Below are 23,222 nucleotides of genomic sequence, written 5' to 3' on the forward strand. Positions count from 1 at the left end.
TTTTCAGAAATGGATGGAATTGGGGGGTTGGAAATATAAAGCAAATATAGTTACACTGACTTTTTGGAGGTTTTGGGATCGAAAATGCTATAAAAACCAAGAAAAACGATCATTTTCCTGTAGTCTGGTTCCCTGACTCCATATAAGAAGAAACAGAGCAGTTTACATACATTGGGGAATTGTAAGGTCAGGGAACCAGTCTAGCTGGCTTGTACCCGTTCATAGGTTTGTAATCGATTGCAAACAAGTGCAATGGTCAATTGGGGCCAGTATTTGAAAAAAAGCCAGTTGTTTCCAACGCTGATCGGCCGATCAGCGTTGGAAATTGATACAAAAATACCACTTTTCTTGAAAATGACAGTATACCAGGTGCCATAATTTTACAGGATGCTTTAGACTGTCATTTACCAACATCCTATTAAGGAATTTCGCAAAAACTTGGTAGTTTTATTTTTCGATGTTTGCAAATGTTGTATATTCCCTTTAATGTATAAAATGACCTACTTGTGAGAGGTTCTGTAACATTACAATAATAGTTTAGTTTATTCCATAAAGGATTGGAGGCTTTTGCTTCTTTGAATAAGTATTGGTGTACTAAATGCTGATAGACCAAGTAGTCTAAATGAAGCAATGAGCATTTGCTTTAATTAGCCAACAGAATATCTCTCCAAGAGAACGGAGCTTCCATGACAACAATGGCAAACAAATGTCAGCAAAGATTCAAAGTTACTAATCTGCATCTGGAACTTTCTAAAGGTACCAGCAGCATAACTGAGCTGCTGGGGGCACCTGGGGGTTCATTGATTTTTTGGAGGGGGGGGGGGGGGTAACTGAAGGCAACATATACATTTGTTGTGTGGAACTCATGCACGTGCCCCATATTTACACCATTGAAAGTACACACATCGGGTTTAACAGTCCCTCACATATTTACAACTAACACTAGTTACGAACAAAACAAAAAAAGTTTGAATGGTATCAACCCCCTTTAATTGCCTATGTTGCAGTCCACTCTTTTTTGAGTAAAATGAAATATAAAATGATTTTGTAGGAATAAATCTACAGTCTGAGTATCACCCGTTGTATCACCCTCTCTGTCTCTGGCCTAACGTCTCATGTATCTATGCATGCACATTTATGCGACCCCGCGCGCCGGCCATGAGGTGACATGACATCATTTCATTCAGAAATCTGGACTAAGCTGTTGATTGGTCAATTTTGATGTCATGCTTTTCTAATACAACAATGGACATAGAGATCTAATAAAACCTGACATTGGCTTTCAAAACTGTTAACATACAGGAACGCTGACCGTGGGTGAAACTTGAATGCACAAGAGGGCATTCTCATTACGTCTGTTATTCAAAATACCACATGATGATAATTCAAAGTCACAGGATGTTTGGGCATCGCGTAACGTATCGATACAGTCCGCTTGACATAGGCTATTTTTGCTAACATAATTTACAACGTAAAAGCATAATATATGTTGTGTCTAGGTTTTATTAGATGTACATGACAACGGGTTACCGAATTAGACCCGATATAGAAGACGCCCGCTGAATGGTCAGAATATCGAGGTCAAAACACAGTCTTGTTTTGCATTAATTACTTGCCGAATCTGCTTGCATTTCATCATATGGAGAACTTTGCCACTCATATGTGCAGAAAATCACAGCCCTGCTCTGCGGTCACACACAGCAGGGTGAATTGACCCCGCGACCTTCACAGCCCCACTCTGGGTCAGCACAGAAGGAGGACCATTCCATTTCGCGAATTAGGGGAAAACATTATGTGTAAACAAAGAACTTCAACGCGGGTATGCAATGTACATGTACAAAATGTACATCAACATGGTGTGAATAAAAAAACTTCTGGGAACAGTATGTTCGTTGGAAAACTTTGTCACTTTTATTTTTAATACTGCCTTGAATAACTCAATGTAAAACCTTTGTATCAGCTTGTAATGGCTTCAATTCGCATGCCATTATTAACCATCAAATAATGAATAACAAATGCTAAATTAACAAAATAGAAGCTGCACATTTAAATATATACTTTTGAGGTAGAATGTAGTATTTGTTATGAAAAATAGTTATATGGCAAAAAATAGTTATATGGCATCATACAAGTTCTCTGGAAAACATGTTAAGTAGGCATGAAAATGGCATTGTTTAATTAAATAGTGGCATAATGTGGCAATTAAATTGTAGAGTTGAAACTTGAATGCACAGATTGGAAACTCATATCAAAATTATTAACACTAATAGTTATAGCGGTACCATTAGCGTATTCCTTTTGCAAAATTTAACACTGGATTCATGTTGTGAATCTAAATTCTTATTTCATATTGAAACCTGAATGTTCTGTATGCAAAGGAAGCCTTAGGTTACATATTTCTTTCATAAAAAAAAATACAGTGTGAAGATATAAATACATGTATAAAGCTACACTCTATTCTAAATGGCTAAACACATACATGTAAAAAGCTAACAAGAAAGACACAAAAATCAGTTTTAGAAAACACAAAGTGCACAAACGTGGCATTAGTGGCAAATAAGCCGAGTTCCAGCTCTATGTCGTTCTCTGTTACTGACTGGCAACTCACATAAAAATAGCAATGAAATACATCAAAAAGTAGCCCTAAAATTAGTAACATTTCATCGTAAACAATGAAACTACATGATACTTTATGCACCTGCCATAAATGTAACACGCATTTACATGTAATCGTGAAATATAAATTACAGTAAAAGTACACAAATCTCCTTTCATAGGGCCTACCGTTTGTTATGTTGATTCTTAAGGGATTCAAAATAAGACAACATATGATATGTTCACTTTGCACATTAATTTAATGCAAGGAACACGTCAGTCTGTTGTGACCATGTTGTTTACATGAACTACACTGCACCGCCCACTTGGGAGAACGTTTACAATTTGTTTCCAAGTACCTCAATCTATTTTGTTTTTGCATTACCTGTTTGAGTGCATCCGTCCCAAAGTTTGAGGATCGGAAATACCACTTGGTTACAAAGTCGTTCAGCTTCTCAAGACCTTGCTGACAGAAAAACGATGGATTTCCATATAGGCGCATGACTTCATGTATATGGTTTGCAAGGACGTGCATGTAGGGAGTTACATCTTTTGCCAAGTACACATTCTGGTACAACATTACCCATTCCTTGGCTGATGACTGAAATTCATCAATCTCAGCTGATGCAGAATCTTTGTTCAACTGACTTATCAATGATCTGAAACTATTCCACAGGGTTTGAATTTGTTGTAACTTTGGGTGGTCTGGAATGATTACAGCCAAATCAATTTTTGCCAAAATTCTCCTGTGTTCTGGTCCTGTAAAAGTCCGTGCCTGGATTTTTGAATCTTGTACTGCATATTTCCAGTCAGTGATTCCTAAGTCATTAATGAAATTCTGAAATCGCATCAGATTGCTGCAGGTTTCTAATTTGAGGTTTGGATTTAGCCGTGTAATATTATCACACTGCTGGAGGTAAAATGTCAGTTGATATACTAGTTGATCCATGATCCTCAAGAACAAATGTAACATGTCTGGGATGACTTTAACAATGGGGACAGAAGGAAATATCGGCGCAGAATTGCAGTTAAATCTGGTTTTACTGGACTTCGGCTTCTGGGAGCATTCAATGATTTCTTTGACCATTTTCGCTCCCTTACTTGTATCTGCCATTGACCAAACTTTAGTCATGTCTGCCCGTTCAAGTTTTGGACATTTGCACCAGAGACAGGAGAATGTAGACGCAAAACCCCCTATGCCGGTGATTTGATTTAGAAATTTTAGATCACCGCCCAGGAACTTTTCAATGCTGATCACATTTTCCCCAATTGCAATCGAATCCAAACTGTTAAACTCATCTATCAATTCCCTCAAAGCTTCTTGTATACATTCTCCTGTCTCTGGGCATTGCACTATAGCAAGCAGGTAATTCCCACGTTCTGACCGACCGTGTTCATCACCGATGATAGTATAAGTCACATTTATGAGATGTTTTTTGGTTCCCGCCCGTGTCCCATCGCCACTAAGCTTTATTTTCACTGTTCCATCCTGAATAAGATGCTTATTCGAAGGATTACCTAAGGTTTGAACCAGGTGACCAGCCAACGACTTAAATACACCCCTGTACTTTCCAACCAATGTCTTGATTTCAAACGTGCTGTTCAGTTCGTGTCTTCTTTTCTTTATGTTACACATTCTGGGTAGGGAACTAACACGTTGGGCAATTTCATGGTATGCTTTATCTGCAATGTTAAAGGAGTCCATAATGAATATCATTTCATCAATTTCTTCTTGAGTCACTTTGCTCATTGTATTCTGGACTGGGACATTTTGTTCATTTAAAACTACATGAACAATTTGGCCATCATCATTTTGGAACTGAGTGTTCACATGTATTGCCTGACATCCCATGTTACTGAGGTTTCCAAACACGTCTTGAACCATTTTGATTTTTTGATCTTTATGACGACGTTTCTGTGATTTACTGTAACAAGCCTTCCCCTTGCTCCGACCCCTTTCTCCTCGTTGACGTTTTACTGGATTTGATAATCTATGCAGTTTCCTTTGTAATTCTTTGTTCTCTTCCTTAGCATTTTTCAGCTCAATCCCTGTATCGTTCAACTCATTTTCCAACTTTCTTCTTTTACAACTTTCATTCTCCAGCTCATTTTCTAGTTTCCGTTTAGTTGGACTGCCTGTTTTGTGTTGGACTTTCATTTTGTATACAGATTCTCCCCATCTTTCCAACAATTTCTCACGTCCACCTGTTCCTTTCGCACTTGTCCATTTTTTCCAGAGTCTACCCAATTTACTTTCAAGAAACTTCAAAGAGTTCACCCTACAATTTTCAAGGGACACATGATGTTTTGCCAGTATGCGTTGAAACACGGATTGAATGTTTTCGTGCGTGAGGCATCCATTAATACTGCTGACCAAATTGAACAGAAAAATGTCAGAAACGTCAATCTCAACAATACGAGCATATGTGTCTGTTTCATCAGGAGTTGCACAAACAGGACGTACAATGGACATCAATGCCAAAAGCAAAATTATGAAAGGACCAAAAAGATCCATGGCGTTGGAGAAAAAGAATGTGAAAGAAAATCATGTGAAAATCATGTGACAACAAACACTGATACACCTTGTGTTAAAACGTGTGGGAATTAACCGCTTGCTATAGTGCAGTTACACGTACATGTACATGCACATGTACGTGCAATTTTAAATTAAATTATTAATACATTACTACAATATGATGTCAAAATCCTATATAGTGATATACAATAACAGAAGAACCTGTGCAGAGAAGAAGACAAGTGACCTGGGGGATTATTTGGAAAAGGACTGGAAATCAAACTTGTTTCCCATTCCACGGACGAATTTCAATTTAAATACAAAACCTCTATGGATAATTTCCAAGTTACCATCGGAAGAAAACTGCTCCAGGGGCTTTCTCTCGGTGAGTCGAAAGCTGACTGTGTGAGGTGTCACAAAAGCAAAGTCTCCTTGGCTATTAAAAATTCGCCAGTGCCATCCTTCTCCTAAAAGAGAGTTAAAGGCCGTCAAAAGTTCCAAATGGAATTGACGGGATTCTGTAAGTTTCCCAAGCGATGCAATTTCGTCAAACAACTCTCTCTGGATTGGCAATTCAATGTTCATAATACTGTCAACTTTGCGTTGGCCATGGAGTGACTCCTTGATGGAAATCTTGAGCTGCTCCACAAAGAAGGCCCTTCCCTCCGGAGTACTTTCCACAAAGCAGTTGGGAATGTCAATTATTGCATCAGCTGGCCGCCATTCATCATATTCTGCAGATTTCCATTCCTCATCTGTGTAGTGGACCTTTACAAAAAGTTTGTCTTGAACAAATTTAGAGTCCACCACCACCAAACTGTAAAGTTTAGTTGTTGACTAAGACTTTTTCGGTAGGCCTACCCGATCCGTTGGCAAAGATGGTCCACTGTTCAACAGCCGGTAGTCCACTCGTCCAGTTTGCCGGAGCCTCGAGCTTCTCAAATTGCTGTCATCAGAATCAGCCATGAAATCTGTATGGAAATACATGTAAACCATCGAAACAATCAATAAATCACTCAGCAAGTTCACTGTTGAAAACAGAAATGAAAGTCATGGGGTTTGTACACTTATCATGGCTATTTTTAAGTAAACATCACATGTAAAATAAAGCTAAAAATCTCACCTCTTCATGCACTGCAAGTACATGTGTATGCCACGTGTGCATCCCACGCTGGCAGGCTGGCACTACACGTATCACCCCTCTACATGAGATGAACTGATCCACGCGATCAGGTTGGCATTTGCGGTAAAAAAAAGGAGGCTAAAATGGCACCAAAATGAAGTCTAGCAGGTTTACAAAAAGACCTACACAGAGCAGAAAAGCATCCTTGTCATCAACAATATGAGTAAATCGATTGAAATAGATCAGAGCATCAAAACAAATACGAGAATAGTACACATGGCTCGTTCGACAAGTAAAATCTACGGCGGAAGCGTGTCATGGGCAAGTCTGGTGCCAGTCGCCAGACCGCTGCACACCACATACGCAAGTGCCGCGGTTGCAATAGGTCCGTAGACCGGACTATAAATGAACAGCAGGTCGTACCTCAGAACAAAAGCGATGTCTGATTTGACAAGAAAAGTGCCCCTTGTTCTTCTCAACCAATCAAAATGATTGTTACATGAATGGAAAGCTTATTGTTTCCTCTTTCAGAAACCGTGCGAGGTAATTGTATGCGACCGAGTTCACACGTGTGCTGTTCGAAGAAGTAAACCCGCACCCTCAAAAATCGGGGAAATGTGCCGTGACCTCCATAGGAAACGCGAAATTTTCACTGAGTTGCCCGTTTTTCAATGAAAAAGTGCACATAGTTCTTCGCCTCCAATCATGAAGAAATGATATTCATATGAAAGAGAGAAATCTGTATTTTGTGATGCGATGCGAGGAAGTAAGTTTAACCAACACACTTTCCGCATATTAATGAAAGTTTGCTCAGAGCGCCCTGAAATGTGCCAGTCTTCCCACGTAAACAGAGCTGCACTAGTGGCGAATGAGCAAATGCGCCCTAGTTCTCCATATGAGACCCTTGCTATGCATGAGGATATTCCATAGCACCCATGAGGATATTCTTAGCACCCATCTCCCTACAATTAAGAACAATCCACAATGCAGTGTGAGTGTGCCAACAAGTGTTTGCCTCAAGAGGCCACTTTTCAACTTGACGGTCTATTTAAAAGTATACTAACTTCTACAAAATACACTTACCTGTACATTGAAGTACATTGGGGAATCTGTTCTTGTTTTTGCAGACAGGTTTCTTGGCTTCCTCACAGTTGACTGCCACTGACATTTCATTTAGCACCTGAAGTTTAAAGTAAACAAATTGACAACACATGTTACAATACTTTTTCTCTTTCTAGCTCAGACTTCAATTACAATTGACAATTGTTGACTAACGTGATGTGGGAGCAGTGGTGTATCCAGGGGAGGGGGCAGGGGAGGGGATGGGGGGGGGGGGGCACCTTGTCCCATGCCCCCTGCAGCTTTTTTGAAAGATATTTTTTTAGTAACTATTTCCATAAATGGTTAGAGAGTTCTGACACGAAAAAAAAAAGAAACCAAACTCAAAAATCATTACAATGAGCCATGAAAATCGGCATATATTTTCCAGTATGCGTAATAATGGTCAGTTTTGAAGAGCGCCCCCATTTGGATAATGGGTACCAGCCCGCCCCCCCCCCCCCTTTTTTGATTTTACGAAGGCCGAGTGTTCGGGGATGTGTGAGTGCGGTTGCCCCCCTGACATAAAAAGCTGGATAGGCCACTGTGTGGGATATGACGTTTTTAACACCCAAGGGCTGCATTTGGCCTCGGTTGCTATGTACATGTATGACCAACACATTACACACTGGGGCACAGGTTGCATTTTGCAGTCCATGTCCAGTACACCCATAATGAACTCACTTTTGATGCGAGAAACCTTTAAAATGATTATTTACTTGTTTTTGTTTTCTTTGCAAGCTTGACACCAAAAGAAACAATGCTTCTTTGGGAAAATCTGTTACTTTAAAAGCATTTTTTTAAACTTAACTAAAGCCATCACAAATATCTGATATTGCAATCCCATATCAAATGTCTGAATTGTAATTATTTATGCACAGTATAGACACTGTTCACAGTCTTCAAATAATCATGAAAATTCCTTTAGAAATGTGAAAAGGAATATTATGTGTATAAGATGCCATACAATGCTGTATTTAGGTTTCAAGATTTCCAAATGGGACTGACAGGAATAACCAACTTATTATGTTCTATATGTTGTACTGTAATCTAGTGAGTGTCATGCAAAGATTTTTGCAAATATTCCCTTCATACAGATGTACAAACATGTACAGGTAGGCCTATAGTTCAACATATCACATGTGTGTTAAATTCATATTTCCGCTTCAGTGTAACACAATGACTGGAACAGGCCTTTGGTAAATCTATTGTACCAGAAACTGGGCCTTTGAAAGGGTTCACAAAATAACAATACCTGTTGACTAGGCAATACAAGTTCAACTGTGTGACCTGTGATCCATTGCAGTCTGGTGTATTTATAGAATTGGGAATTTACAGGCAGTGAGCAATGCCACACCCTACAGACATTCAAGTCAATCCAGAGAGTGAGAATCCACCAAATAGTCCACCAGTTTCTTCATCAAACAGCCAAACTGATTGCAGAAATATCTTCTGACATCATTCAGGTATGTTTAGTTGAGAATTAGCCCCATAAATGTGGCCCATTTACTGGACTGCCTCCGTAAACATAGGCCACACATCCACATGTACAAAAAACGTGTCGACTTTGCCAAATTTTGATTTTCACATTTAGGCTTACTTTGTAGATTTTTTTTGCTTTAGAAGCATTCTCACCCTCTATATAGGCTAATCAGAAAGTGCTGCCTTTTTTCAGATGTTCATTTTTCGTGAAATTTCCAGATACATTTGCACACGTTTGCGTATCAAAATTTCAACATGAAATTTTACAAAAATTAACCATCTGAAAAAGGCAGCACTTTCTGATTAGCCTATATAGAGGGTGAGAATGCTTATAAAGCAAAACAAATCTACAAAGTAAGCCTAAATGTGAAAATCAAAATTTGGCAAAGTCGACACATTTTTTGTACATATGTGGATGTGTGGCCTATGTTTACGGAGGCAGTCCAGTAAATAGGCCACATTTATGGGGCTAGTTGAGAATAAGCTTGACAAATGTAACACAATAGGCATAGGAATCTGTGCAGACATTTGACTACCAATTTGTACGGTACTTCAGTTTCCTTCTCTGATGCACTATGAACAGTGTGTTTGATAAAGCAGTCTGAAGAAGTTCATGAAAGCACAAAATTTATGCAGAAAACTGAATTCATGCACACATGCACCTACCGACATGACCTACCACGCTATCAATGGATAAGTCCTATTTTTCAGTTCATATAAACGTAAACAAATAATACTTTAGGCCACATTTGTTGAATTTTAGATTGCAGATCCACTGATTTAAAAAAAATCTTTGCCAATTTTACAGTTTTAAATATTTATACAACGTTTGGCCAATTTTTAATTTTATATTTCCAACAAACATAACATAAAACAATTGGCATTGTTGAAAAAGAAGTATGAAATTGACCATTTATAAATATCACTACTCAGCCTGAAAAGCGTCAGTTTCTCTATCAAAATGTTCTTCAGCCAAACATTATCTGTGTTTTGATGCTAGCTACAGCAGGCATATTGACAACTTCCATGGCTACTATGTAGCAATACGGAACAAAACTGTGCTTGGTCAATTGGATATTGCACGTTTATCTTGATCGCAACCCGTTCAAGATCAGACAACTTCTGTATATTTTTCTCTTTTAGTTCAAAAATAAATAATTTATTTGTGAAATTTCTGCCCAAGATGACTTTTTTTTCAGAAGAAACATGAGTTGGAATTTCACTATCAAGTTTGATTTTGCCGGTTTGCGTAGGTGCATTTTTGTATCAACTTATCTATGCTTACAACAACCATATCATCATTTGAAATTTGAATACATGCAAATCCTAAACCTTTTAATCAATGTGCTTCATTTTCAGATTTAAGGTCTATCTACCACTATTACATCAAACCAACCAGTGAAGATGGCATCTAATGTTACAGTGCAATCAGTGTTGGAGAAGATTAGTGTGCATCATCTGGAATGCTCCATCTGCACCAACCGTTTCAGGCAGCCCAAACTGCTGGACTGTTTACATAGTTTTTGCCTGCAATGCCTTCAAGAGCTCAGAAAGAGCCAAGATCCCAGTGGTACAAAACTGACATGTCCTCTGTGCAGACGTAAAACTATGTTGAAAGGGCCTGGGGTTGCTGATCTCCCTAATAACTTTGCATTCAGTGCCCTGGTGGAGGAAGTTACAATGCAGGAAAAGCTACTGGAAGGTCAAGGGTCAGACATCAAATGTCAAGCCTGTGATGAGGAGAATCAGGCTATTTCAAGATGCATGGACTGTGATCATTTCCTCTGTCAAGAATGTGAAAAGGCTCATGGGCGTATGACTGTCATGAAATCTCATAAAATCTACACACTGGCTCAACTTCGATCAGGAGAGATAGTCTACAAGAGCAAACTAAGAGAAGAAGTTCCCAAATGTAGCAAGCACCTAGATCAGAATCTCAATGTCTACTGCAACTCATGTGAGCAAGTCATATGCACAACTTGCTCTGTAGTTGATCATGCAAAACACTCACTCACTGACTTACCTGAGGCTTTTAAGCAATGTAAAATAAAAGTTGAACAACTGGTAGTAAAAGCTGAGAGGAGTAAAACGGAACTGACCACTACCATACAGCAGACATGCAAATCTCGCAAGAAACTCAACACCATGTTCACTGACACTACAAGGAAAATCTCAGAAAAAGCTGCCAAAATCAAAAAGGAGGAGCAGAAACTGTTACAAAAGACTGAAAGGATTTATCAAGAGAGAATCAAAGCTATCGAAGCCGCTCAAGCTACCAACGGGAAAGACGTGACACAAACAGAGCAGAAGCTGGAGGAGGTGGAACAATTCATGAATCAAGCAAGTTGCTATGAGATTCTTGAACTTCAGCAGAAGCTCTTGCATAACCTCAGTGAATTGACAGGGAAGCAGCCACAGCAAGTTCCTGAAAACTTTAACTTCATGGACTTTGAAGAAGGTGATAGGTCACTTGGGAGTCTCGTTCTGGAAGAAGAGTCAAAAGCTGCAGAAAAGCAATCACCAAGATGTGGAAGATCAAGTAAGAAGGCAAAGTGCAAACTGAAGACTGAAGTTAAGAATGCATGTGGTGAGTCACTTGGTGGTCTCATTTTGGAGGAACATACTGAGGCTGTTGCACAGCAATCACCAAGATCTGGAAGATCAAGTGAGAATGTGAAGTGGAAACTGAAGACTGAAATTGAGAACTTGACAGTAACATCCTTATGCAGAAAAGTTGCAGCACTCTCCAACAATAAAATACTTCTATATGACAGTTGGAATAATGCACTGCTAAAAAATGCACTGCATAATAATGCACCGCATTATGATACTAAGAAAGCAACATCTTTTACCATCGCAATGGAAGAATGGTACAGACCCCTCACTGATGTAAGGTGTATTGCAGTAAGCAAGGATGACAAGCTCCATGTTCTAGACGGTCAAGAAGTCAAGGTCTTCAACAACAAACATAATATCCTTCATCAGTTCAGACCACGTCAAGGGTCAGATAGTCGACCATCATGCCTTGCAGTGGATGACAGCAATCTGATAGCAGTGGGTTATGAAGGCATGGATGAGATATCTCTACACAACCCAGATGGATCCCTCATCAGGAGACTGCCTGCTCCATTCGTTGGATGTTATCTGACAATGTACAATCACCGCCTTATCTACACAACACCCCAAGAGTTAGTATCTGTCGACTATGATGGAACAGGTGAATTCTTGGTAGACACGAAAGAGAAAACTTTAGGTGTGTGCTGTGACAGTGATAGCAGCATTTATGTTGCTGTGGGTGGATATTCAACAGGTGACATTTTGCATTACAGTCCTGATGGCAGGTACATTGGACGCGTGATCAAGGGATGTGGTTGTCCACAGGGCATCACAATCACATCAGGTGGTGATCTGGTAGTGGCAGCAAGAAAGACTATACAGATATATCATCGTCCTTGAGGACATAATTACACTCAGAAAAACTACTATATGGGCATTCCATGTCCAATCACCCCCCAAAAGTAAAGTAAACCCCACCTCCTTCAAATAAGTTCACATTTAGTGTATGGAGTATTTTAGTAAATTAAGCTAAAATCTTAAGTTTAAGAGCAATCGGACTACGGTTTTCAGGCTGCCACTTAAAATTTTGGTCAAAATTTGCATGGCTGCCAATTTCCAAATGACCATATCTTCATTACATGTTGGCTAGGTTTGTCAATCTTGGCTTCTTTGGAAAGGATACATCATAAGAAATCAAAATGTACCATTATTTTCCATGTTGGAGCAATTTGAGGTATGACAATTTGACCTTAAATCTGACCCCGTACATCACGTGATGTTGAGATGAACTGGATAAAACTTATAACCCAACATGCACATTTTTTTACAAAATATAGAAAAAAAATTCGGTGTAAAATACTTTTTGTTTGGTTACCTCATCTCAAAGTTGGCAAACTCATTGCAAAATATACTTTAAAAGCAATGATTTTTGGTCCTAAAATGTGTACATATGTACAAAGGTTTTTTCACCGATTCTAAATACACTTAGAAAATAATAACCACAAGATTACAGGCTAATATTCTCAGAATATCAGCACACAGTCTGCAAATATATCATATCATATGATATATATCAGATATCATCTCGCTGAGAAAAAAAAATTCCTTCAATTTTTTGCTAGGTTTTTCAATAGATGGGATAACTACACACAGATTTCATTATGATTAAATGACTGCAACTTATATTTGAAATAGGAAAAATTGTATACCTACAAAAGACAAAAGTAATGACCAAGAAGCAACTGCATGACAGATTCATGTGTAATCAATGTTAAAGTTTAACAAAAAATCATATGCAGTCCCTTGGTTGTTTCTTTCACACATTTTTTTTTCTGAGTGTCACATCATATTAATGCGTCATACATTAACATCTCTGTAGCTATGTAAACTATTTGTATTGAAATACAACTTGTATAAAACTTTTAGTTATACATGGATGAATGCAAATGTTGCTTAATAATTGGGTTGTAAATTTGTAAATTTATATTTTTCTTTTTTGTGGAATGATAAGACAACAGATGATGCATTTGGATCATTCTATACATTGTACATTCGGGGTCCACTTTTTGCCTAGTCCATACATCTGTCACCTGTTATTTTGTAATTGGGGATGCAATCCTTCATAATGTATGTATTCTTCTTCCAAGAGTACTTATGTGAAGCAAATAACCTGCCCCCAAATATACAATTGTTTGGAAGTAATTTTTTTATGCCACTTGAAAGGAAAATGTTACAGGGACAGAAAAAAGTCATTAGTTGGACTCCACATGTATACAGAATGACCAACTTGTTTTGCATCTTGAATAAGTACATGTATTGGTAAATTTGTAAATTTGTATTTTTCTTTTTGTGGAATGATAAGACAACAGATGATGCATTTGGATCATTCTGTACATTTGGGGTCTACTTTTTGCCTGGCCCATACATCCGTCACCTGATATTTTGTAGCTCAGGATTCAATCCGTCATAATGTATGTATTCGTCTTCCAAGAGTACTTACATCAAGCAAATAACCTGCCCAAACAAATACAATTGTTTGGAAGTAATTTTTTTATGCCACTTGAAAGGAAAAATGTTACAGGGACAGAAAAAGTCTTTAGTTGGACTCCACATGTATAAAGAATGACCAACTTGTTTTGTATCTTGAATAAGTACATATGTATTGGTATCGGTTTGCTAAATGTTGAAAGACCAAGTTACCTTCTCTCTTGGCCTGGCTGGCTTGATGAACAAAGTTTGAGAAAATGGAAGGAATATATTATGAGGTTGGCACATGGCCTATTGAAAGCCAGTGTGCAATGTATATTGAGTCAACACATCTGGGGTCAGACTTGTATTTACGTTATTTGTTTTCACATATAATGAACGGCATATGCCGTTCATTATATGTGGCATTCATCATCAAAGCTTTAAATGTATGTCTATATAAAATTACATGATGACATCATTATTGACGTCACCTCAACTTTTGTATATAGCCCTGGGTTGTATATAACACATCCCTATGCATGAACATACACAGTTTCAATGCAACATGCTTTTCAGTTCTCTTGAGACTTTGTCAGAAACAAATTCAGAAACAAAGTAATCACTATTCAGTGATACTCATGCATGCATTGTTCACAGGGGATTATCCTAAATACTGGAAACATCCTTTTACATGTATATCACAAACAGGACTGAAATTGACAAATATTCCCCTGAATATTAGCTCATACATAAAAATGATTTCCTTAAGCTTCTTACTGACAATTGAAGGATTCTGTTTTTATTACTTGGTTACAGTGCAGAAGAGTGCAGGAGTACAATAACATGTAAACGCTGTTCAGCACAAACAGTCAATCGGAACTAATCGCATAGACTCCCATTGTTAGTTGCCAGTGCAATTAATTGCAGCACCCATCTTGGAAGTCAGGTCAAATCTCATTGTACAATTATACATAATCCACTTACAATGTATAACACTTGTAACCAACCATCACTGCCTACCATTTTTCATGCCCAAGTTTTCACCAAAAAAAGTGTAATAAAACAAATGATCTTACTCTAAGGAAAGGGAAATATTAGGTAGAATATTCTCAATTTCGAGAATCAAACAGTGATAGCAATCTCAAAAATAGAAAGGATGTACATTACATGTATGTACAGAGCATGGTAGTTGTCACATTTATTTGATTTAATTACTGAACTTTTGAATTTAAGAATCAATCAAATCACAGATTTATTTGAAATAATTTGATAACTGATTATCACTGGTCCACCAATCTTGCATAAAGGCTTTGTAAAAAAAAGTATTTCATAGATTTTTTTTGTACTCTCCCTGTAAAGACAGTCCCAGCTTTCTTTTAGGGAAAGAAAAAGTCAAGCTGTTGTTGATCAGTAACACTGTGAACTAATTTATCTGAACATATCGTCACCATTTTGTCAATGTGATAAATCCACTGAAACCCAGATTTTAAGGAATATCAGCTTTTTTGATTTTCTAACATTTTATGATACAACTCTATGTAATTCCAAAATTTTGAGACACACAATTGTATTGTTCATAATATTAAAGGCTAATTACACCACGAGGTGAATGTGTGACAACTTCATTTTATTTTCGTTGTTGACGAAGTGACAAATCTCTATTTGTCAATGAGTCTGATTGATTATACATGTGTACAATATTTAAATGTATGAAGCATGTACAATTTGCATTTTGATAAAGTTACAAATCTGCCTTTGAAAAGTATATAACTTTTGTACTTGTGCACACGACAACTCTGTGTATAAACATAATGTGTGTACATGTACGTGTGATCAAGTAACATTTCCGTTTTGAATAAGTGATGAACATCTTTTATGTCTCCTGATTTAACATACTTTTTATGAAAATGAGACAACTGCTGGGCTATTTAACTAATGGGCTATTGCATCAGTTATATTTTTCAATTTTAGGGGAGAAAAGTACAGTGTGTATCAAAATAAATGCAAACAACATATACCAGACGTAGAATGTGTAACCAACATAGATAATATTGGTATAGTTTGAAAGATACGCCTTTACACTTTAAAATGAGACATAAAATGTCCAAGAGAGGTCAAATTGACAGTGGGACCAACATTTCAATTTTTATAGGCATTGGGACAAAGGTAACATAACTGCCTCTGTGTGGATATTTGCCTGGCCTACAAAAAATGTTTTAAACGAGTTAGCACAATTCAAAAAGCTTTCTTGCTCTAACCTCATGCTAAAATGTTTAGCAAGTAAACATATTTACAAACTGATAGCAAGAAAGTGTTTAGGATTGTGTTTACTCGCAAAACACATTTTTTTGGTCGGCCAGGCAATTTAAAAATTCTGCAGAACTTCTTTAGATACAACACTGTGTTAAAAGTTTGCGTTTTCAATTTGGGTGAATGGTTGTATTCTAAGAGCTTGCTAATATCATTATCATTTTACTTGTTTGTTATTACGTTTCTACCAAATGAAAATACTTATTCAATTTGGATCTAGGCGAAGAAATTGATGCGACTATATAACCTTGCAGTAAGCAATTTTTCATTAAAAAAGGTGCAGCACACATTGCACATTTCGTATCTAGTAATTAAAGCTAAAACAACTCTTTTGGTAATTTCTGAAATCAAGGGAAATCATTCATTGTCTTAGAATCCTGTTGGTATATTTTAATTTCAACTTGGATCAAAGGCTAGTTATATTTTGACATTTGGCTCGGCCAATCAAAGGGACCCATCTCAATTTACAGAGAAGCTTAGAATGTTTATAGAGAGAAATGGAAGTAGCTCAAGCATACTGTATATACTAATTTTTGTGGAACATTTTTTGCTGCTCTAATTTTTTTAGCGAAAAAGAACAGCCATCTTCATGACTTAAGAGACTTTAGTTAGTTTTGCTAATTTAACAATGTAAAGGTTATTCTTGATAAAGCTTTCGTTTTCCAAAAACTTCAGAAGAGTTTGCCATTTCTTACAGTTTGAAAGACAATGGTTTGCGTATGTGCATATAATTTGTTGTTTCTAAAGAATCATCATTCCATCATCACATGTGATGCGATCAAGCTAAATGAGTCGTTTGTAGGGAATTTTTATTGGTAGATACAGGCCAAAATAGGACCACTTCATCACATCTTTTGGTCACACCTCTTGGTGTTCCAACTTTGTTAATTGTTTAACTAAAGATGGTATCAGCTTGCCGTTTTCGAAGCAGTAATGCTGAGATTGTGCCCTTTTCAAATTTGTAATAAAAAAAAATTGACCAGGGTCGACAAACGACTCATGTAGCTTGATCGCATTACATATTTTGATGCATTAGTCACTGGTCCTTATTCATGACGTAAAAGCAAAATTATTTTCACTTTTTTATTACTTAGAATGACATAACCATGTGTCCCCTTCATTCTTTGAGCAAACGTTAATAAATTAGATATCCAAAAATTAGACGTCTGAAGTGTGTACTGCTGGCTTAGTCTATGACATCATTAACAAACAGTTACATTTATAGGAATAGGGGTGTAAACCTTTTTCATGATAGAAATGTATTAGTTTGATCAAAACATGATCGAAACTGGTACAGTGAATTGTACGTGCACAACAAGTGGGTAATAATTGAAAAATTGAGTCTGTTCTTAAAACATCCATAATGAACTCATTTTAGAGGCAAGAAACCTTTAGAAGGATTATTGACAGTTTTTCATTTCCTTTGCAAGGTTGACACCAAAACAACAATGCTCCTTTGGGAGAGTTACTTTTTAAAAGCATTTTTCAAAAACCTAAGTCGAGTCATCAAAAAATATCTCATTTTGCGATAGCATATCAAATTTCTGCATTGCAATTATTCATGCACCGTATAGACACTATCTACAGTCTTCAAATAATCATGATTTTTTCAGGGAGGCGTGCTGAAATGTTGACTGGTTATTTTTTTCCAGACACTTAGGCCTCCGAAAATCAATAGGTGTGGGGGGGGGGGGGAGGCTCATGCCATATTTCCAATGGGGAGCGCCGATAAAATCCTAAAATCATTCACACAATATTAACTAATGCACCCTTGTCACGACTATTTCTTTAGGGGGAGAGCGTTCGCATGTACATGTACATCACAAATCCTTCATTTTGCTAATGCAAATTTTTTTTTACGAAATTTATTTTTTGGGGGGGGGGGCTAGACAAAATGGGGGGGGGGTGGTATAAGAAAAAAAGTAAGAAATATCGAAAGGAGAGTAATCCCAAAACGATTCGGGTCAATTCCCTGGTTTGTTTTTTATTGGGCCTGGTTTCCACAAGCGTTTCTACAGGGAGACATTTAGCCCCTTTGCTTAATTATTCAATCAAGTTTAAGTAATAAAACAAATAATTTTATCATTATGTTGTCTACACATATGTGTTTTTCTACCTGTCTGTCCGTTCGGTACCTGTCATTTAACAAAAGAGGGCTTGAAAGTCTCATAATGCATCTCAAGCTAAATTCCTTGAAAAACTAACATGATCATGGTTTTTATTTTGATAAACAAAGTAAAGATAGATTTCATGTCCAAAAAATGCTTGACAAGCTAAAATATGAGGAAGAGATGCTAGCAATCCGTTGAATGAAATAAAACACATTTTTAGAACTAATGGCTTGCTAATTTCTCTTTGTCTCAGACTTGGCTATCTGTTGTAAACATGTAACAGTGGATCATGAAGTGTAGACAAAAACTGGACACAGTCCTAATCATAACAGCGTAATCTGATGTGAAAATAACATTGGAAAGTTCTGATTCATTTTTGCGGGGTCAGGGTCAGGTCAACACTGGCTGTTCCTGAGCAAACAATAGATGTTCTGGAAACCTGTGAGAAGTACATCAATTACAATAGATGCTCTCCCTGTACAGCTGTTTGTCATGATCGACCGTGATCCACCAGCTGCATAAAGGGGAACATAGTAATAATAGGACTGGCAATTTACACAATACTAAATGATATTTCATTGTACATGTATGTGAGCCAGAGTATGTACACTCCAGCCACTGGGTCTCTTCTTTTCAAAAGGATACTTTCAAATTGTCCACAGAAAGTCATAAAATCTCCTTAATCCAGGTAAGTAATTGGTCTTATTACATGTATTTCATAGAATTTTGTCTGTGTGACTTTTTCTACAAAGTAGACAGTGTTTATTGACAAATGCAGTAAATGTATTATGGAGTTCAATGAAAAAAATCCCTTTGGCCTATAATTGTCAGCTGCCTTGAGATATACAGTCTATACTATAGTCGGTATTTGTATTAAAACAGAAAGAAAAGCCAACATTTTACAGCAGTTTTGTGATGAACATATGATGCTTTCTTACCACAAGTTGTTCCAAACCAAACCAAACTGGGGGAAAAGTGGGGGTGGGGTGGGTGGGGTAGGAGTTTACAGCCACTTTTTGGCTATGGAATTAACATACATTGAAGGTAATGATTGTAATGGGGACCAAACAAACAATGGTGCTGAATTCAAACTGTTTCAGCTGTTCCAACAAAGGAAACTACGAAATACACAGTGTCGGCTGGGGCAAATACAAACACACACAAGTGGGTATTTACCTGCAATCGGGGAACCCCTATTCTCCCTCTTTTGTTTGTACTCTCCCAAAAGTTTTGTACATATCGCCAAATTGGGGACCTTCGGAAATTGGGGACCCTATTGTCCTCTATTGTTCAACGTCCCCAATTGAATGCAGAAACAAACTTACTCACACTCACACACATGGAAGGACAAGATGGATATAGATAAAGTAGGCCTATAAGAGAAGTCAACTTTTGATGCTTCCATTCACAGAAAATAAGCCAATGCATTGGCAGAGCATCATCAACTAGTCAAGATGGCATCTAGTGTTACAGCACAATCAGTGTTGGAGAAGATTAGTGTGGATCATCTGGAATGTTCCATCTGCACCAACCGTTTCAGGCAGCCCAAACTGCTGGACTGTTTGCATAGTTTTTGCCTGCAATGCCTCCAAGAGCTCAGACACAGCCAAGATCCTAGTGGTACAAAGCTGACATGTCCACTGTGCAGACGTGAAACCATGTTGGAAGGGTCTGGGGTTGCTGATCTCCCTAATAACTTTGCCTTCAGTGCCCTGGTGGAGGAAGTTGCAATGCAGGAAAAGCTACTGAAAGGTCAAGGGTCAGAGATCAAATGTCAAAACTGTGATGAGGATAATCTGGCCATTTCGAGATGCATGGACTGTGATAATTTTCTCTGTCAAGAATGTCAAAAGGCACATGGACGTATGGCTGTCATGAAATCTCATAAAATCTATACACTGGCTCAACTTCGTTCAGGAGAGATTGTCTACAAGAGTAAACTAAGAGAAGAAGTTCCCAAATGTGGCAAGCATCCAGATCAGAATCTCAATGTCTACTGCAACTTATGTAAGCAAGTCATATGCACAACTTGCTCTGTATTTGATCATGCAAAACACTCAATTATTGGATTACCTGAGGCAGTAGAGAAATGTAAGAAGAAGGTCACAGAAATGGTCCAAAACAATGAGAGAAGAAAAACAGAATTGAGCACCACCATAGAAGAGACATGCAAATCTCGGGAGGAGCTGGATACCATGTTTACCAACACTCAAAAGAAAATCTCCAAAAAGGCTCAACAGGAAATTAGAAAGATCCAACAGGAGGTTGCAAAAATCCAAAAGGAAGAACTGAAATTGAAGAAAGAGACAGACATGATTTATAAAGACAGAGTCAGAATATTTGAAGCTGCTCAAGCAACAAATAGGAAAGAGGTGACACAGACAGAGCACAAGCTGGAGGAGGTGAAACAACTCATGAATCAAGCAAGTTGCTGTGAGATTCTTGAACTTCAGCAGAAGCTCTTGCATAACCTCAGTGAATTGACAGGGAAACAGCCACAGCAAGTTCCTGACAATTTGACCTTCATGGACTTTGAAGAAGGTGATAAGTCACTTGGAAGACTCATTCTGGAGGAAGAGCCACAGGCTGCAGCAAAGCAATCACCAAGACCTGCAAGATCATGTGTGAAAGGGAAATGGGAACTGAAGACTGAAGTCAAGAACTTTGAATTAAGAAATGCATTCATAGCACATGTTGTATCACTCTCTAGCAATAAAATACTTGTACTATCTAAAAATTATAAAGGAAACAGTGGTGCACTATTCACAGCTTCAATTCCCAATAGTTACCAGGAACCATCTCCTATCCCACAAAGGCTACATATCAATGGCCTCACTGATGATGTAAGGTGTATTGCAGTGAACAAGGATGGCAAGTTCCTTGTTCTAGATGGTCCAGTAGTCAAGATCTTCAACAAGCAACATCAGCTCCTCCATCAATTCACACCAGGTAGAGGGTCAGACAAACCAACATGCCTTGCAGTGGATGACAGCAATCTGATAGCAGTGGGTTATGAAGCCAAGAAGGAGATAGCTCTACACAAGCCAGATGGATCCCTCATCAAGAGACTGCCTGCTCCAATGATTGAGGATTATCTTACAATGTACAATCACCGCCTCATCTACACAAACTGGCCTAAGAAAAGGTTGGTATATGTAGACTACTATGGTACCAGTGTATTCTCAGTAGACATGACCAGCAACATGCAGAGGGGTTGGTGCCCTACTGGTGTGTGCTGTGACAGTGACGGCAGCATCTATGTTGCTGTGGATAGATATCCAACAGGTGATATTCTGTATTACAGTCCTGATTGCAAGTACATTGGATGTGTGATCAAGGGATGTGGTCATCCACGTGGCATCACATTCACATCGCATGGTGATCTGGTAGTGGCTGCAAGACGGTCTGTACAGATCTATCACCGAGTGTAAGGACAGATTAATTAATCTAAGGCTATCCAGTGTATCCACCAACCACTTCCATCAGACATCGAGCATTGTTATCACTGACAAAGAACTTTAAAGTTCATTCCCTAAACAACATTCTACAATACTGAATATTTGGTTTAATTTTAAGGTCTTTGGTCTCTGTATGTGTTGACTCTCATACCTCAACCACTTCCCCTTTGGAAAATCTTGGACTTCAACACCCAGCCTACTTCCTATGAAATCCTATATCTGTTGGTCCAATAATGAGAGCAAACGAATGAACCTTCACTATGTTTTCAAATAGGGATGAGTGCACATTTTAAAAATATAACAAACGAGAGGCAAAGTATTACCACAAGAGGCAATTCAATTTTCTCAGATTCATCTCAGCAAATACAAAGTCAATGTATGATGTGTTTTCCAAGTATAAGATATAACCCTGCTACTGTGTAAAATGTAAACATTATTTAAATTTTGTTATTCGATTCTTCAATTACATTGGGAAAATTGTTGAGTTTAAATTAATGCAACTTACATTTGAATGAGACAGATTTTCCAACTCCGCGTACAAAAACCAGAATAAATCCTCAAAAGCAACTGAATGAAATGTGTGTGATTTTGAACTAAAGCGAGAGTTGAATAGCAAGTTACATACAATCCCTTGGTTGTCTCTTTCACAGTGCTTTCTGAGTGCCTCATCAAATTAATATTAGTTTAATTACATTGACAACCAAGTTGAAAATGAAAACCTCAAGTGCATTCTACTGAAATGATACATGGATGTTTGTAAATTTGGTTAGTATGATGGATGTACATTTGTTAACTGAATTTTATTCCCTTTTTTGTCCTTCTTAAATGTGATTTTTTAAATACTACAATATAAGATGCATTTGGAACATTCTATGAATTTGGGGTCCACTTTTTCCTGTCCCTATACGTCCGACATCTACGATTTTGTAATTGAAGATGCACTCCTTTATGTGTGTACTCTTTCCTCCAAGAATGCTACCTACCCAACAAATATTAATTAGTTTGAAGTCATTTTTAATAGCACTTGAATGGCAAATGATAAATTTCGGAGGTTGCAGGGACGGGAAAAATGTCTGACTTTGGACCCTAAATGTATAGAATGACCTACTTGTGAGAGGTTCCGTACCATTACAATAATAGTTTAGTTTATTCCATAAAGGATTGAGGCTTTTGCTTCTTTGAATAAGTATTGGTTTGCTAAATGCTGATACACCAAGTAGTCTAAATGAAGCAATAACAGAGTATCTCTCCAAGAGAACACAGCTTCCATGACAACAATGGCATTTCAGCAAAGATACAAAGTCTGTTATCTACCAATCAGCATCTCACGTACATTTCAGCTGCATTTTCCACTGGGCATGTGTGACTCCTAGGGTTATTTGCATACATAATGAGGGCTGCCTATTTTACACCGATTATGTGACTCAAAAAGATATATTTGTATTTTATCATTTATAGACCACATAATTTGGAAGCCATTGTTATTGTATCACTAGTTAGTTCAT

At 37.7% G+C, this 23,222-nt stretch overlaps 2 protein-coding genes across 2 annotated transcripts; both read left to right on the forward strand.

Moving 5' to 3' along the window:
• Nucleotides 1–10,217: 10,217 nt before the first annotated feature.
• Nucleotides 10,218–12,269, forward strand: LOC119726884 (E3 ubiquitin-protein ligase TRIM71-like). The gene is made up of 2 exons (XM_038198738.1): nucleotides 10,218–11,478; nucleotides 12,124–12,269. The coding sequence occupies exons 1-2, from the start codon at nucleotides 10,218–10,220 to the stop codon at nucleotides 12,267–12,269; spliced, it is 1,407 nt and encodes a 468-aa protein (XP_038054666.1).
• A 7,444-nt stretch (nucleotides 12,270–19,713) lies between these two features.
• LOC119726932 (E3 ubiquitin-protein ligase TRIM71-like) lies at nucleotides 19,714–22,343 on the forward strand. Its single transcript, XM_038198776.1, has one exon. The coding sequence runs from the start codon at nucleotides 19,714–19,716 to the stop codon at nucleotides 21,688–21,690; it is 1,977 nt and encodes a 658-aa protein (XP_038054704.1). The 3' UTR covers nucleotides 21,691–22,343.
• Nucleotides 22,344–23,222: the final 879 nt, after the last annotated feature.

The sequence above is a fragment of the Patiria miniata genome, unplaced genomic scaffold (assembly GCF_015706575.1).
Source record: "Patiria miniata isolate m_02_andy unplaced genomic scaffold, ASM1570657v1 HiC_scaffold_2, whole genome shotgun sequence".
Classification (NCBI taxonomy): domain Eukaryota; kingdom Metazoa; phylum Echinodermata; class Asteroidea; order Valvatida; family Asterinidae; genus Patiria; species Patiria miniata.

What these genes read in the sequence shown, in the direction of transcription:
- LOC119726884 (XM_038198738.1), top strand. Translation starts at nt 10,218, where the DNA reads ATGGCATCTAATGTTACAGTGCAATCAGTGTTGGAGAAGATTAGTGTG. An exon ending in ACCAAGATCTGGAAGATCAA is followed by an intron (nt 11,479 to 12,123) that starts GTGAGAATGTGA and finishes GATATTCAACAG; the next exon opens with GTGACATTTTGCATTACAGT.
- LOC119726932 (XM_038198776.1), top strand. Translation starts at nt 19,714, where the DNA reads ATGGCATCTAGTGTTACAGCACAATCAGTGTTGGAGAAGATTAGTGTG.